General features: G+C 41.4%; 1 protein-coding gene across 1 annotated transcript in view; it reads right to left on the reverse strand.

Annotated features, from left to right (window-relative positions):
- Positions 1-18,139, reverse strand: part of LOC145391345 (uncharacterized) — a 107,492-nt gene that overhangs the window by 24,017 nt on the left and 65,336 nt on the right. The window contains exons 31-35 of the mRNA XM_080265944.1: positions 14,581-14,703; positions 11,267-11,388; positions 10,253-10,418; positions 7,403-7,618; positions 3,477-3,672 (exon numbers count right to left, since the gene is read on the reverse strand). Of these exons, the coding sequence (XP_080122070.1) occupies positions 3,477-3,672; positions 7,403-7,618; positions 10,253-10,418; positions 11,267-11,388; positions 14,581-14,703 (823 nt within the window). The remainder of the gene's footprint in view (positions 1-3,476; positions 3,673-7,402; positions 7,619-10,252; positions 10,419-11,266; positions 11,389-14,580; positions 14,704-18,139) is intronic.

Raw genomic sequence — 18,139 nt, forward strand, 5'->3', positions numbered from 1 at the left:
GGTGAACCAAAACATATGACTGAACTGGTAAATCCCCTGACTGAACATTCCAGAATGACTTTACATAGCAGTGATCCCTTTTCTTGTCTTGAGTAGCCTTAAGCAATGCAGGAATATCTTTGAGCTGCCTGATCCTTTACCTAATGGCACCAAAAATATAATATCAGCTGCCTATATCCACAAAGCAGTTGAAGTTATGTGGAATCTTCTAAGCAATGACACAAGATCTATCTTCTTGGAAAATTTTATGATCCTGTTGGTGGTATGGTGAGGGAAGACTGCAAGCCCAGTAACTAAGGGTTACTTCTGTGATGCAAGTGCTAGTGAATTCATGAAAAACTGGCACTTCTGTGAAAAAATATCAGCCATTGTTATTAATATATCATTAACCTATCCTCTCTTAACCCATAAATGATGACTGATGGCTTACGTATTTTACTCTAGCAAACAGCAAAAGATTTACTCATTACCAGTCATCCAAAGGTTAAAAACCAACTTGAGCACATAGTTAGTTTTACTGACATTCATTTAGGAGTGAACACATATTACAATACTGTACTGTACTCCCATACCCCCACTCTTCCTCACAACTACCTGTCATCATTATATCACTTTGTCCATCATTATATAATCTTCAACCACCTTTAGAATTTCCTCGTCTTTTGCAACGTCATTCATTCCTATAACATTCCAATTTGTAATTTTGAACCAGTTTCTTTCTGGCACTGGTCATCATTATTGGGTTTGTCCCTTTCAAAAGATTAGTTTTGTTCTTTCAAGTATTCTATTCTGGGTGGGCTGCTGTTTTCAATTCTAAAACCAGTCAAAGACAATCTTTCTCAGTAGCTTGACAGTAGAAAAGAAGGATCCCAAGTTCTGATAGCAGAGTCCGTGTGTACTGAGTTACAGCTTAGCATTCACTAGGTTCACTCATGTTTAGGAAGTACAAGTGTGACCATACCCCAGCTTGACTCACTGTTCATAGACAAACTGGAGTAAGAAACACCGATGTGGAACTTTGTGTTTACAGTATTGACGTTTTTCCTCACAGCTTCCTCAGAATACAATTACTTTGAGGATTTGCAGTGAAGATCATTTGAAAGAGGAATTCCAGTACACAGACAACACATTTTCTACACACAGTTATCCAAAACATATTTTATCTACTGCCAAACAACATTCCAGGGCTATCTAAGAACAGGCAATGGCCGAGAAATCCAGTGATGTGACAATCATAATTCTGCCAAATAACAATATGAGCAACAACACTGAATGATTTTTAAAAAATTCAGGAACTGAGGTAGTTTTTAAGACCTCTCAGACAGTGGGTGATCTGGTCAGAAACAAGGCATGAACCATCAACAAAGCCGAGAGAGGTGTTTACTCCATTCCATGTGCAGTATTTGATAAGGTCTCCATAGGTGCAACATGGCATGGTTCAGAAGAGAGAATAAAAGAACACAGATGAGCCAGTACAACACCAACAATGCATGTGCAGCTTTCAGATTTAATATAGGTCATGTTATGGAATGAGAAAATGCAAAAATTTTGGACAAGAAAGCATTTTTAAAAAGACACAAGTGTCTTGTGACAGCTGTAATAGGATGTTCCAATACCACTAAACAGAATAGTGGATCGTATCACCTACCAAATTTTGTGGCCAAATATATTGTCAACAGGAAATCTTCCTCACACCACCCCTCTAAACTAAAAACATCACCCTACCTTCCTTCCAGCCCCCTCCCCATCCATCTCCATCCCCTCTTTTCACCCAGCTTCTTACCCACGTATACAACATGTGCGCACACACACACACACACACACACACACACACACTAATGTGGAAACTAGAGCATATAGGAGGACTGAAGTGGAACTTCCTGGAATGGATGAGAGACTTTTTGAGAGACAGACAAATGAGGACAGTAATAAAGGATAGGATGTCTGGATGGAGGAAATTAACAAGTGGAGTCCCACAGGGCTCGGTGTTGGCGCCAGTAATGTTCCTGATTTATGTAAATGATATGGTAGATGGAGTGAACAGTTATGCAAGTCTGTTTGCTGATGATGCAAAGATCTTGAGGAAGGTAGAGGTTGTGGAGGATTGTAAAATGTTGCAGGAGGATCTGGATAGGATACACGATCGGAGCCGGATGTGGGAAATGAAATTTAATGCAAAGAAATGTAAAATATTGGAAATGGGTAAAAGTACCAAGAGACCATCATTGAATTATTTGATGGGTAATGAACCAATCACAAGAGAGAGAGAAGAGAAAGATTTGGGAGTGCTGGTCCAGGACAGTTTGTCACCTGAAAAACACATTAACAAGGCAGTTAGAGAGACGTATAAACTCCTGACTAATATAAGAGTAGCCTTTCATTATATGGATGAGGAGATGATGAAAAAATTGATAGTGGCCATGATTCGCCCCAGGTTACAATATGCAGCAGTAGTGTGGTCTCCACACAAAATGAAAGATATAAACAAGATTGGGAGAATACAAAGAACAGCAACCAAAATGGTCCCCAGTCTGGCAGATCTGTCGTAGAAAGAGAGACTGGAAAAATAGGATTTGCCTTCCTTAGAAGAAAGGAGAAAGAGAGGAAACATGATTGCAGTGTTCAGGACCATGGTGGGAGTAGATAAAATTGACAAAGAAGATCGTTTTTTATGGGATAAGAGAGTAACAAGAGGACACGAAACAAAACTGAAGAAACCAAGCTGCTTGAAGGATATCAAGAAATATAGCTTTCCTTATAGATGTATAGACCCGTGGAATAGCCTGGACAAAGTGATTGTCCAGTCTGAAAACTTAAATGAGTTTAAAGCTAAATTTGACTTATTGAGAAACAGAGATGGACCCCACGAGCGTAGCTCATTTCCTGTACATCACAATTAGGTAAATACAATTAGGCAAATACACACTCGTGCTGTGATCGGCAATCCCTTTCCTCTGTGACCTCAATTTCCTTACATGAACCATTCCTTCCCTCTTCCAAAGGACTTCCTACTTCACCTGTCCCTTGTTTCTTTCCTTTCTTTTTGTCTTTGTGCCATGATCAGTAATCCTTTTCTCCCCAGGACCTCACCTTTCTTACCCCACCTACCCCCTACCACCTGCCTACCAGTACCTCTACCTCCCTTATACCCCCACTGCCTTCTGGTATATATGCAGGTGATATGGTGTATATTCATCAATTGTATTCTGGGAAGTCATAAGGTGAAATGTCAATATATACTAAGTCCCACATTGGTGTTTCTTACCCCAGCATATGACCATCATCAGCTCTCAGGGTAGTACCTCACAAGAATAATGGTTATCAACTTTCTCTCTAATATGAATTTTTTAAAATTAACCCCTTCAGCCTGAATCTGTCTATTTTACTTTATTCTGAGTAACACCAGAAATTTTACTTTGCTGACAAAAGACATCTTCCAGGTGAGAAGGTTTAACATTTTCTTTTCTTATTCAAACCTTTTTGCCTTGAGAGAGCAATGCGGAGCCTGGACTCTTTGAGGTTGCGAGGCCGAGCCTTGCGAAAGAAGAATACGATGGTGAATGAGGGCGGAAAAACAATTAGGTTGCTGATGAAGCCGACTCCCAGTGCCTGTGGAGAGACACTCACTGGACCAAGTTTCAAGCCGCCACTACTGCCTGAGTCATCTGGTACCTAGGGAATGAAGTAATTGTGTAATGGATGCCCCTATACTGGATAGGTCAGCTAAAATTAAATAAAATGACAGAAACTCTTCACCAGTTATGTGTATGTGACACACATGGATCCCTCATTCACAGCAGCCACAATCATGACCAAATTCCACAGTACATAGTGCTGATCCAGCTTGAAGAAGCCAATTTCTGTCTTATTTCTTTAACCTTTGTGACAAATTAATACTTGGATTAAGGCAATAAAACTGTAACTAGCAAATAAAAAAGCACTTTTCTGAAACCATAAAGAGAAAGAGAGAGAGAGAAAAGAATACAATCAATCCAGCTTGGGCTGATTGTTATTGCTTGGTTGATCATGTTTCCTGCATATCAAATGTTAATTTTACACAGTTCACTTGCATGGCTAACATGAAAATTAGCATAAAAGGTATAGTCTTGATGTTTTATGATTGGCTTGAATATGGAAAACTGTGGAAATTGAGCACATGGTTAATATGACCCTACTGTATTAACCTTCTTTTATAACTGTCTTCAGGTGTTCTCTGAAGTCAACTAATGCTTCTCTGTCATCAATTATGGTCCCATCAAATCACTTTAGACTGTGATAAGTAATTGGTTCTTATTTCCAATTAGCCATAAATATTTCTTGGGAACTTTCATCATTTTTCAAGTGTTCATACAGATTCCTTGCTTCAATTTAATAACAGTCAAATTTACTGGAACAAGCTTTTGTTTCTATATCTCAGTCCACATGCTGCTAGCTGTTCTGTTACATAATATTACCAATACTTCTGCTAACACAGATCTATTTTGTTTCAAGGAATGTTACACTCTGAACACTTTTCTGGATTTTTTTCTACATTGTTATAAACAGTATTACATTGATTAAAGGAAGTTCAAGACAACAATAATGTCCAGTGCAAGCCCTCCTTCCTCAGACCATCTAACATGCTGAATTTATTTATTTATTTTTTTATTCTTCTGGAAACTGTGATCATAGCCCTCAGCTGCAGGTGCTTCTTACTCACACTGACAACGAAATAATCACAGACAAACTGTTGGAGTTTGTGTTTGCACGGGAACTTTTCCCACCAAGCAGAGTTCCTGCACCGCCGGCCAGCACCTGGGGTTTGTCATGTAGTCTGACTCGGGCTGCACTAGCGATAGGACATGCCCATGCCTGGAACTCTCAGAATAAATCTCAAGCTGGCCTCACTGTTTCTATCCCCCTCCTGGTCCTCACCCCAACATGGCGCAGTGGAGTTCTACAGGTGACCCAGGAGCAGCGCTGCCAGTGCCTGAGTAGGCGTACCCAGAGTCAAAGGACTGGTTCTGCCTCATGGCGCCGGGAGACCAAGTGCACAGCAACATATACTGTACAGTACATTGTGCCACCATCCCAGCCATGACCTCCAGGGATGGGAGCAGCCTACCAACCGGTGTACCGAGACATGCACAGGGAGGCTCTGGTCCAGTGGTGAGTGCCGACACCACCTGCGACTCCCGGGAAGGCTACCCTGGGAATGTCGCCATCCCAGTTCAAGGCGTGGGCCCACAGTGCTGGGTACTACAGCAGTGGTTGCAGGTGGGCCCCACCTTTGGCGGCAGGTTACATGAGATTGTCGTGTGATCCTGAAGTGCAGCAATGCATGGACGCGCAGGTGGCCAAGCATAGATTCGAGGCAATGCGCACGGAGGAGGCTATCACTGTGGTAAGGAGAGTGGTGGTGAGCCCCAGATGCACTGTGGGAGAATGGTTGGACTTCTTCACAGACACACAGGAGCCCAATGATCTATCTGTCTATCTATTGCCAGATCCCTTAATCCCGTAAGGGGTGGCCACAAACTAATCGCCTCCGTGTCGCTCTGTCCCCCGCCATTCCATTGCCCTGCTCCCAGCTCACATCCCCCTCTCTCATATACCTCTCCACTCCATCCCTCCATCTCATCCTCAAGTATAAGTGGCTAGGGAATGGCTGGTAGAAGAAGGGAGGTGAGAAGACAGGAAGAAATCAGTAGGATGGAAGTTGTGGAAGTCAAAATGGGGAAAGCCCCAGGAATTGATGGGGTGTGTGGTGAAATGCTGAAGCGTGGGGGAGAGATAGTAGTAGAATAGATGTGGAAGATGTGCAGATTGGCCTGGGAGGAAGGTAAAGTTCCGGATGATTGGAAGTCAGGTATAATTACTCCCTTGTACAAAGGGAAAAGGGAAAAAGAAGTGTGTGGTAATCATAGGGCATTTGTCTTCTTAGTGTAATAGGAAAAGTATATGGTAGGATACTTATTGACAGAGTTAGGGAAATAACAGAGGAATTAGTTGGAGAAGAACAGAGAGGTTTTAGGAAGGGAAGAGACTGTGTAGATCGGATATTCATTCTTAGATCTTTAGTGGAAAAGTGTCTAGAGAAGGGAAAGAAGTTGCATACAGCATTCATGGATTTGGAGAAAACATATGACAGGGTGGATAGACAAGAATTGGGGAAAGTATTAAGGATATATGGAGTAGGTGGGAAGTTGTTGAATGCTGTGAAGAGTATGTATGAGGGTGCTAAGGCTGCAGTGCATGTGGATAATGAATTGAGTGAGTTTTTCTACTTGAAGGTTGGGTTGAAACAGGGATGTGTCATGTCTCCATGGTTGTTCAATCTGTATATGGATGGGGTTATAATAGAGATACAAGGTAGGGCAGTGGATGTTGGAGCAGCCTTAATGAGAGAGGGCAGTGTGTGGCAACTCCCTGTACTGCTGTTTGCAGATGATATTGTATTGTTAAGTGAAGACGAAGGGGAGATGCAAGGCTTGGTGCATGAGTTTGGGAGAGTGTGTAAGAAATGGAATCTAAAGGTGAATGTTGAGAAGAGTAAAGTTATGGTCTTTGAGAGAAATGAAGTCACTGAATGTATAGTGAGGCTGGATGAGGAGGAAATGGAAAATGTGAGTGCATTTAAGTACTTGGGTAGTGTGATGAGTGAGGATGGATGTTTAGAGGATGAAGTGCTTGAAAGGGTACAACAGAGAAGAAAGGTTGCTGGTTCTCTGAAAGCAGTGATAAGGAACAGAGAAATGAGCATGGAAGTAAAAAAGTTGCTGCATGATAGTACTGTGATACCAACCCTAACATATGGAAGTGAAGCTTCGACCTTGTTGGAAGAACATAAATCAAGAGTGAGAGCAATGGAAATGAGTTATCTGAGAGGAGCATGTGGTGTTATGTGGCGAGACACTCTGAGAAATGAAAAAGTGAAGGAGCATTGTGGTGTTTATGTGGATGTGGCAGAAAGCATTAGGAGAAATACTGTACAATGAGGTGGTTTTGTAATGTAGTGAGGATAGAGAGCAAGAGACTAATGAGGAGAGTGTATGCGAGTGAGGTGGAGGGGGGGAGTGGGAGGGGGAGGCTGAGGATGAGATGGAGGGATGGAATGGAGAGGTATATAAGAGAGGATGTGTGTGTGCTGTGAGCAAGGCAGTGCAACGGCATTGGACAGGACAACATGAGGTAATTTGTTTGTACCCACCTCTTACAGGATTGAAGCATCTAGCAATAGACAGACAGACAGAATACCACATTTTAAATTGAACTACACAAATGTTGATGCAGTTATTACAAAACAGCAAATATTTATGCATATCCCTTATACAATACCATATAAATAATGATGGAGTTCATCATAAATAGTGGTCTTATACAAAGCATTAACAAATATTAAAAACTCACAAAAGTCACCAACCTGTTGATAAAACATAGCATTGACGAGCATGGAGAGATACAGGAGTGCCATACAAGAGGACAGGCGCTGGACCCGGGTAAAACGAGAACGAGGTGACCGCAAGAAGACACTCAGCCAAAGATGGTCTTCACCAAGACTCTTGTCAACAGAGTGAGTGAACAGATGTGACACTTCTCTCAGTTGTTTTTCACCTGCTACTGCTATTAGCCTATCAATCTGTTGGACAGAAGTGAGCAGTATAAATACAGTAATACCTCGATATAAGAGACCCCTAGATGCGATACCCCGGCTTAACAATGGGGGTAGAAATACTACCATACCCCGCCTAACGATGGCCAAATCCCCATTTAACGATGGGATTTGACTTTTTTTACCAATTTTGATGATATTTTCAACTAAAATTGTGTGTTTAGGTTGATTTATAAACTGTTTTTAGACTTGGATTAATATGTTTTAGCCATAGGTGGGGTAAACATTCATTTTGGGGTACAGTTTACTAAGCTTGATTGTTTCCAGACTTATATCTGACAATTTTCATACTTTATTTGTTGGTTTTAGTGAGTTATTTATAGATGTTAGGCTTAGGTTAGCTTCCTTGACAGCTGTTAGACCATTTAGATTGGCTTTAAACTTGTTTTGGGGCTCATTTGGGTGGGTTTTGAGCTTGTGTTGGGGGGAAACCCAAGGCTGGTAAATGCTCCACATTACTTTCTGTGTTAAAAGTACCCCGATATACAATATCCCGCCTAACGATGGGGTTTTACCTAACCAGTTACATCATTCAACCTGGGTAGGCCTGTAGTAACCAAAACAAACACTTACAGTGCACCAACATATCCAGCACTCATGTCATCCAGTACAAAAATGAAAGAAGAAGAAGAAGAAGAAAAGTTAGCACCACAGACCTATTTGTTGTCACAATCATTATCATCATCATCATCATCATCATCATCATCATCATCATCATCATCATCATCTAACCCCAGTTTGTCCAATATAAACAGGAGAGTGGGGGCTCGGGGATAGGCTACTCATTCCTTACATTTAAGGCAAGGGTGACCAACCTCACTTGCCCCCAATGTGGTATTAAATGAACAAGAAACTCCAACCATCACTCAGATGGAAACCTTGCAGGCTTCATCTTGTTGGAGTGCTATACCACCAGGCATCACTGATCACATGGCTATCACCCAGCAGGGTAATGGATTAAAGGAAACCATGAGGTTTGTTACTCAGTGCAGAATCACCTGAAAACAGAAAGAGAGAGAGGTTACGATGCACACATAGGTCACAGACATGAACAAACATGAGGAGCATATAAGAAATTTAGGACAGGCCCATGTAATTTGCTCTGCTACCAAACTTGAGACACTCCACTTAACTCATTTGATATGATGATGAGTTCTTCGTATTATTCTTCCTACCGTACCTTCAGACAATATTATTCAGCTGAGAGCAAGAAATAATGTGGCAATGAGGTTGAAGGAAACAATACATCACTGAATTCAAGAATTTAAAATCCTATAAGATCTTGGTGGAAAAGAATGACTCTGGGGCCAAACTGACACCTTGAACTGAATTCTCCATTATTTCTCAGCTGTGTGCTGTAGTCCTATGTGGAGACTGGAGCGAAGGAGTATGCTAGCGCTTCTCCAAATGTCCAACTATCATTAACTCCATCTGACCCTGACTGAAACATGTGCAATCAGTAATTATAAATTGATGATAACATAATAATATTTATTAATAATGCTAGTAGTGAATAAATAATTCATGATGATGAAGCTACCATCAAATTGTGGTAATGAAAGTTTTAGAGAAAATCTATCTATCTATCTATTGCCAGACGCCTCAATCCCGTTTGGGGTGGCCACAAACAAATCGCCTCCAAGTCGCCCTGTCCCCCGCCATTTCACTCCCCTGCTCCCAACTCACACCCCCCTCTCTCATATACCTCTCCACCCCATCTCTCCATCTCATCCTCGGCCTCCCCCTCCCTCTTTCCCCCTCCACCTCACTCACATACACTCTCTTCGTCAGTCTTTGAAAATTATAGTGGAAAATATTATGCCATATGGTATAGCAATAGTGGTTGGAAATGTGTGTGGCAGCCAAAGAAGTGAATGGTTAGCATCACTTGAACTCATAAGTGACACTGGTCTCCATTTACAGCCTTTCTGCACTCAAACTCATTATGTATTTGAGTTATCAGTAGGTGAGTGTTATTATCAGAGAAGAGAGTTATGGGCAAAGCTGTTAGTTGCATCACTGGTGGGGTAAGTGTTGATCTACTGTATCTGCTTAACTGTGCTGATGGTGATATGTTGCTAAAGATGTTGTGATACTTTGTTTGGGTAGCTTTTGTCTGGGTATGAATGCATCATTGTGTATTTGGTGGTGTGAATGTTGCGTGTTATTGTGCGATGATGTAACTACATTTTTTTTCTTTCATTGTTTTTCCTTCCTCTGCTCTGTTATGAAAAAAAAAGAAAAAAATGTGCATTTGCTACAACCTAACTGTGTATACTGGATTATTGTTCCTGCACATAGTATCTGCTTAAAACTGACACATCAGTGGGCCTCTCCAACACGCTGAGTGTAACAGTACGTATTCTCAAAACAACTTAAAACCTAGAATTAATATAAGAAATTTTTCCTGTCATATCATATGGCCCCTCCACCAGCCTGTGTGTAACGGTACTCCCAAAACAGCTTAAAAATCTAGAATTACCAGTAGATAGAGAAGTTTTCAGTCTATTAATCAGTTAATAAATCATATCAACAGTTTTTATTTACTCTAGCAATTCCTTTGACTTTTTTTCTCTTTCATTAGTTATTTTCATTACTCACCTTGCCATCACCTTCTTCCACAGCGAGCCACTGATTGCATATGAACTGGAACTGTTCTCCATTTTGGACATCACGCACTACAATATATCCAAGAAACCAAGAGCTGTTCCTCCCACCTCCTCCATTATCATGCCAAATTCTTAAGTAGTGTAGTGGTCCTAGAGGCCTGCCAAGAAATATTGTGAATACTGAATTAGGGCATAAATGATTGTAATCTTCTTGGTTTGAGATTTTACCAAGCTAAATAAATGTCTGGAAGTACCCTGAACAACAACAATAACTGTAATAATAATAATAATATTGTTAGTGGTAGGTGGGGGCACTCACCATCCACTCACTCGATGTAGTGCTGCTGTCGGGTGTCTGCTGTTTCCTCTCCTCCATCCTTCTTTCCTTCCATCCTCTTCTGTCTTTCCTTCATTCTTTACTTGCCCTTCTGCCTACGGGTGACTTTACACTCCCTCTTTTGTCTTTCTTTCCTTCATTCTTTCCTCTTCCTTCTGCCTATGGGTGACTCTACACTGAGTGACAAGCCAAATGGTTTCCTGTACACCAGGAAACCATTTACTATGCTGGGTGGTAACCATATAACCAAATATTGGCACCTGATGGTTTAGTGGGTAATTACAGCACTCCAATCGGATTGAGCTGGTGAAGGTTTATATCCAAGGGGTGGTTGGGGTTATTGCTCATGTAATGCCACTCAGGGATGAGTGAGGCTGGTCACTCATCTTGTTGGAGTGCTATGATTGACACTGCTCATAGTAGCAGTGTCAATCAAAAGCCAAGGCCAAACACAGGATCCATTGACTCCAAACCTTCCCTGTTCCTGTCAAACCCCTCATTCGGCAACCAGTTATCATGCCCTCTCCAGACATCCTTAATATGCTTACGGTTCACAACTACCCTTCCTTCATCATTTTTCGCACACTGTTCACTTATTCTATCCCTGTTTTCCCCCTTCATTTGATCTATATATAAACAAAATTTCTTACCCTCCTCATCCTTCCTTACCTTTGTGTGGCCATCACAAAGTGATCAACGGCACCTCTTTTCAGTAGTGTGAAGGGATGATCACCATCATTTAGTGTCCGAACATCTGTTTCCTCCCAATCACCAGCTATGAGGAACTGAACCTGAAAATATCATGGACCATTTAAAGTCTAACACTACAAATAACATTCTCTAATTACCCCATCCATAATACAAAATGAAAACTTGTGTGAAGATTACAATCAACTGATAAGGTCCTATTTTATGGCATGGCAACATTGAAATATTCTTGATCCATGACTTAAAGTTAACACGTGCATAAGTGAGTTACAGTATCCTCGCGTCCAGTACAGTATTTTTGTCAGATAGTACTACTTTGTATATGGATGGGGTTATAAAAGAGATTCAAGGTAGGGCAGTGGATGTTGAAGCAGCCCTAATGAGAGAGGGCAGTGTGTAGAAACTCCCTGTACTGTCATTTGCAGATGATACTGTGTTGTTAAGTGAAGATGAAGGGGAGCTGCAAGGGCTGGTGAATGAGTCTGGGAGAGTGTGTATGAAATGGAATCTGAAGGTGAGTGTTGGGAAGAGTAAAGATATGGTCTTCAAGAGAAATGAAGTCACTGAATGTACAATGAGGTTGGATGAGGAGGAAATGGAAAATGTGAGTGCATTTAAGTACAGTACTTGGAGTGTGATGAGTAAGGATGGAAGTTTAGAGGGTGAAGTGCTTGAAAAGGTACAACAAGGAAGAAAGGTAGATGGTTCTTTGAAAGCAGTGATAAGAAACAGGGAAGTGAACATGGATGTAAAAATTTTACTGCATGACAGTCTTGTGATACCAACTCTACCATATGGAAGTGAAGCTTGGACCTGTTGGAGGGACACAAGTCATGAGTGAGACCAGTAGAAATGAGTTATTTGAGAGGAGCATATGGAGTCACATGGAGAGACAAATTGACAAATGAGAAAGTGAAGGAGCTTTGTGGTGTGGATGTGGATGTGATAGGTGTTAGGAGAAGCAACCTGAGTTGGTTTGGCCATGTGTAGAGGATGGAGAGCGAGAGACTGACGAGGAGAATGTATATGAGTGAGGCAAAGAGGGGGAGTGGGAGGGGGAAGCCAAGGATGAGATGGAGGGATGGAGTGGAGAGGTATATGGGAGAGGGGGGTGTGACCTGGAAGTGGAGCAGCGAAATGGTGGGAGACAGGGCAACATGGAGGCCATTTGTTTGCGGTCACCCCTTGCAGGATTGGGGCATCTGGCAATAAACAGATAGACAGATAGATTGGTTGATAGAAGTGTAGCTAGATAACATGCTTGTAGCCACACATACACTTTGTGAGCAAACAGTACCATATTTTATCTTATAAACTAGGGTACGTATATTACAAATCTGGGTCTATAAATTAAGCTGAATATTGTTAGCATCCAGTCTTATCAACTTTCAGATTTAACCCTTTCACGCCTTGGACGTATGTGTTTACGTTCACAAAGTGCTGAGCAATGCTGCCCATAACGTAGCCTTTTACATTCCATAGCATCTGTATGTATTGGGACGTACTTTATTGGCCTATATGCATTCTCTAAGCCTGGTATACCTCACTGGGAAAGAAAAATAAGCTCCACCCACCAACCAATGACAGCTGAGACAAATGACATCATCTGAAATGTCACTGCTCACCACAGAGTTTTATTGGCTCCTACTTTGTACGTGGCTCTCAGTTTGTGTTTGGCACTCAAGGAGGTAGGATTACATTGATAGTCGTATCTGTGCATTGCCATAATGGGAATTTATTGATTTTTTCTGTGATAGTTTTTATGAATACACAGCCATGGCAGACAGTAGTGACGAATATTCTGATGCATCGTATGTGCCAGGGGAGTCCAGTGAGGATGATCGTACTGACCGTGAGTTATCACTAAGTGATAATGAAATAATGAGGGAAGATGACCCGATTGAAGAGAGTGGGAGGAGGTTTCTGGTGGAGATTTTTGCAGACCAACGGCCAGATGCCGATCTTGCCGTCAGTGACGTTGCTGCCCAGGATATGATTTCCCCTACTTCTGCATCCCCTGGGGCTGCTTTTAGTCATTTTCTTGATGATGAAGTGATGTCAAAATTGTGTTCATGGGTGAATGAGAGGGCCGATGTGTACTGGGCTGTGAATCCTAGTAAAGGTAAAGTACATGGCCTAAAATGGAGACAAGTTACAACTGATGTAATGCATGTGTACAGTAGGTAAGATGTGTGTATGTAATGAATATGTATATATGTTATATACATTGCATTTATAAAGAAAGGGAACATATGACACTTTACTGAAGATAAAATAAATAATTTCTACTAAGTATTCTTTATGAATGTTTATGGCTAGGAGGGAGGGATGGGCAGGCTGCGTGATGCCCTGTGGCATGGGTGTGAAGGGGTTAATTGCTTGGTGTTCCTTTCAGTCTGTACTTATGTAAAAGGCGTCCTGTACAATACAATATGCAATGCGGAGAAAATGGTGCGCATATCAATAATGAGAGTTTATTAGCATGAAAATTAACAACTTTGGTCCCTTCAGTCTAATATCTTTTATACTTCACCCTGACTAATGCATAATTTACCATACTCAACAATGGACAGACATCATCCTTCTGAAGGAGTCAGAAACAATCTCCATCTACCCCATCAACCTGAGGACATCTTTTAATTACTAATTTTTTAATTTACAGTACATCCTCTCTCTCTACTAGACCAACTGGGGGGATGCCCGATCTGATAAAAACGATAATCCGTTAAGTAGGATGGTCCACCCCTGAAGTGGGATCTTAAGTGCATAATGGAAAATAAGTGAGTAAAATAGCCTATTCTAGCAATGAAAATGAGAAATATACTAATTTTACATTAACCTGGCCCATAATTTCACACCCTTGTCACAGCACTTCTTCATGACTAGCCCAAGTGGGTGGGAAAAACTGTCTCTAGTTTTGGTAACTGCATTCTGAGTCACTCTGCACATAGGAAGCAATCTGGTAAGCCTGCATCATACACCCCATGCAATGGATATCAAAAGTTAAATGTAAAAAATTGTCCAGTGGCCCTAGAGTTGTTCGGTAGGTCCATGTGGTTTTTACCCATTTACCAGATGGTATCTGATATGTATGTCCAAGGGCCCTCAACGTGTTGATTAAATCCAATATCCGATCTAGTAGGGTATGGTAAAGTGAGGGTTTACTGTATTCATTTTCATTCTGGCTAAAGCAATATGATTTACTCAGCTTAGAAGAGACATCCTTGGGCAGGAAGGGCTAAGGAATCCAGTCTTACAAATTTAATTCAGCAAACCTTGGATTTGGTGCCACTGTTTGGAATATGTCCAGTGTGCACAATGATGATGTAGAGGTAGTGGTCATTTGGGTCATTATCTGCAAGTGGAACAACACCAACCTTCATCACATCTCGACGGTCCTGATGGAAAAAGAAAAATTATTACACTACCAGGTACACCAACGACTCTGAAGGGGTACATTACAGCTTCATACTGTGTTGAGATGCATAGGTGATATGCGATCTCCCACATGCAAAAAGGGGAAAGCTATCTAACCCCTTGGCTACCACAGCTAATTTAACAGCCTTTCCCACAATGTGCTATTTTTCCAAAGTCACTGGCTTCCTCATACCACCACTTAGTATCCCAACTCTTTTTCTTTCCAATCATATTCCTCATACCACACATTTCCCTTGCATTCCTAAGCATTGCCTCCTTAAATTTTTCATTGTTCTTCCACCCCTCTTGGTAAAATACAGCATGTCTCACTCAAAGTCACCCTAATTTCATTCTTTCCTAATATCTAACCATATACACCTTATTTGCAAGTCCTCTCACTCTGACCAATTCTTTCTGAATCACTTTCATCCTACTTCTGTCAAAACTATAGCACATTTTCACAACTGCCATGACCAAGAAGTGTTCAATATCCCCCTTGCTGCTACAATCACATTAAGCAACCTTTCCCACACAAGCTTATCCAACAACACAGTTCATCAGTGCTGACTGTCTATCCACTTCATTCGCCCATGTGCACTTAGATATATTTTTAACTAGGTGTTCCCAATTACCAACCTCTTTCTGCACATAGCTCTGTAAGAAATTTCCCACTCTCATTTTTATTTCAGGTACCTCATACTATCCAACTACATCTTCTACTGCTGCACCATCCCCCACCCCATGCATTCACATTCCTCACTCCCAGTACAGTATTTGCTGCCTCTCCTCAAACCTCCCATACACTTCTCAGCTTTTCCTAAAATAATTCCCTTTCCTCAACACTCATCTCATTGCTTGATCTATATGCCCCACATCAATCTTACATTCACCTCTTTGCACTCACAAAGTTCCACAAGCCCTATCAACAGTATTGCAACATCTTCCTTTGTTCTTAATCTTTCATTCACCCATGACTTTCTTGTTACATCCCAAACACCTCTTTTGTTCCTTTCAACTTTACTTGACTTAGAGCCATTACATCCAGTTTCCATTCATTGAACACATCATCTACCTCACACCTCTTCCCATCATCATTACATCCATGCATATTCAAGCACCTCAACATGAGCCTTAGAATACTTCTCCAGCTCACTCTCATACCTTCTATCTTTTGGAAAAGTCATATTATGAGGAAAGGAGGGTTTCTGGCCCACACTGCCACCTCCTTTAAGTTACATGTACAACACATAAGAAATACTTGGGCAGTATTTTTCCCTAAATGCAGAGAACAAACTGCAGCTGTTTTGAAGAGTTATGTATGAGCAGTAGTCTCGGTCTGGACCTGAATGTGTAGATGTGGTTGAGTCCTCCACCTAGGAGTGTTGTACAAGGCCAGTTACCAGACTCTGGGTCATACACCACTCCAGTGGTAGTATCTACGAAGGTCAGTGGTGACCATCCACCACCAACTGCACTTGTAAATATGAAAACAGTGAAGGTGCCAGACAGCAAAAAAGCTAAAATTACATATGTGTATAAAAGAAAATTGGCAGCCTACACCTTAAGTATAGAATATGTCAAGTTGTGTGGGAGAGTGAGGACTGTATATGATGACTGGAAAGATGTCATTATAATACTGAATAAGTGGAAAAGTGGCAATAAATGACACAAGAATCTAAGTGGAATTAGTCTCTTGATCATAAATGTAAATGGTAAAGTATGTACTTAGAAAGTGCAAGAAGAGCACAGGCAAAGAAAGGGTGAGGAAAGAGGAAAATGTTGCACAGGTTCTGATATGAGGTGCTATCCAAAGATTTCCAGATTAATGCTATATAAAGCCGAAAACTCACCATAGCTCCTATTGGCCACCATCACCCTTAAGTAGTTCCCTTGCACAGATCGATCCCAGAGCTTCCTCCACTGCTAAAATGCTCCCTGGAGGAAGTCTTTTTTCTTGAGTGTCAAGCACTGCCTGCTGTTCCTTCTGGATGTCCTCAGTGGTATTAAAATGACTCCCTTTCAGCTTGATCTTCAGTTTTAGGAACAGAAAGAAGTCACATGGGGCCTGAACAAGAAGGTTTAATCATCTGAGGTACAGTAAGTCCAAGAAGCTCAGTGCAGACATCAATACGTTGTTGTATCTGGTCAGCCGTCAGGAGCCTGGTGACAAATTTGGTGCAATGTGGTGCATGCCCAATTCTTCTGTGAGAATCTTCTGACATGTCCCATAACCAATTCCCACCTCCTCATAAACATCGTGAATGCTCTGACGTCGAACCTCACAGATGAGCTGCTGAATTTTTGCAATATTTTGAGGAGCTGTGCTGGTTGAGGGCCTCTCTGTGTGGTCATCGTTGTTAACCGATGTTCGATCGGCCTTGAACCGTGCATGCCACTGAAACACTTGTGTCTGACCAACAGATTCCTCCCCAAACACTTGCTGAATCCTTGCCAGGGTCACTGTTGCATTTTTTCTGAGATTTGCACAAAATCTGATACAAATTCGCTATTCCTTTTTTATATCCACCTAAAAAATTGCCAGACGACACGTGCATGACAATAAAGAAACGAACGTCACTAATCCTCACGTCTGTCTAGCTTCACGCTGTGTGACACACTGACTCACAATGCATGTTAGTACTTCCATCTAGAGGTTCTTCGCACTACTCCAACCCATTTAGGTGTCACAATACCAGTCCAGAAAATTTTGGATAGTACCTCTTAATTATCTTGAAAGTGCTACTGTATGAAGTAATTATATGCAACAGAAGAAAGATGTATACCGTCACTTGGATTATAGAAAGCATGTGACAAGGATACCCTTTATGCCTTATGGCAAGTACTGAGAATACGTGGAGTAAGAGAAACATTACTGAAGGCAATAAATGTTTTTGATGTAGGAAGCAATGCTTGTAAGGTTATGAATACGTTTTGGAGATGCAGCAAACTAAAACAGGATTCATGTCACAATAGCTAAACAATATCTACACTGATATGAAGATACAAAATAAGTTCTGGAGAGGCAGCAAGAATAAAAAAAAAAAGTGTCATGTCATAATAGGTAATTAATATCTTTATTGATATAAAGATTAGTGGTAGGTGGGGGCACTCACCATCCACTCACTCAATGTAGTGCTGCTGTCGGGTGCCTGCCCTTTCCTCTCCTCCATCCTTTTCCTTCCATCCTCTTCTGTCTTTCCTTTCTTCATTCATTCCTTGTCCTTCTGCCTAAGGGTGACTTTACACTCCCTCTTCAGTCTCTCTTTCCTTCATTCTTTCCTCTTCCTTCTGCCTGTGGGTGACTCTACACTGAGTGACAAGCCAAATGGTTTCCTGTACACCAGGAAACCATTTACTAAGCTGGGTGGTAACCATATAACCGAATTTTGGCACCTAGTGGTTTAGTGGGTAATTATT

This window comes from Coenobita brevimanus, chromosome 18 (genome assembly GCF_032717465.1).
Source record: "Coenobita brevimanus isolate Jiangsu-jjx chromosome 18, ASM3271746v2, whole genome shotgun sequence".
Classification (NCBI taxonomy): Eukaryota; Metazoa; Arthropoda; class Malacostraca; order Decapoda; family Coenobitidae; genus Coenobita; species Coenobita brevimanus.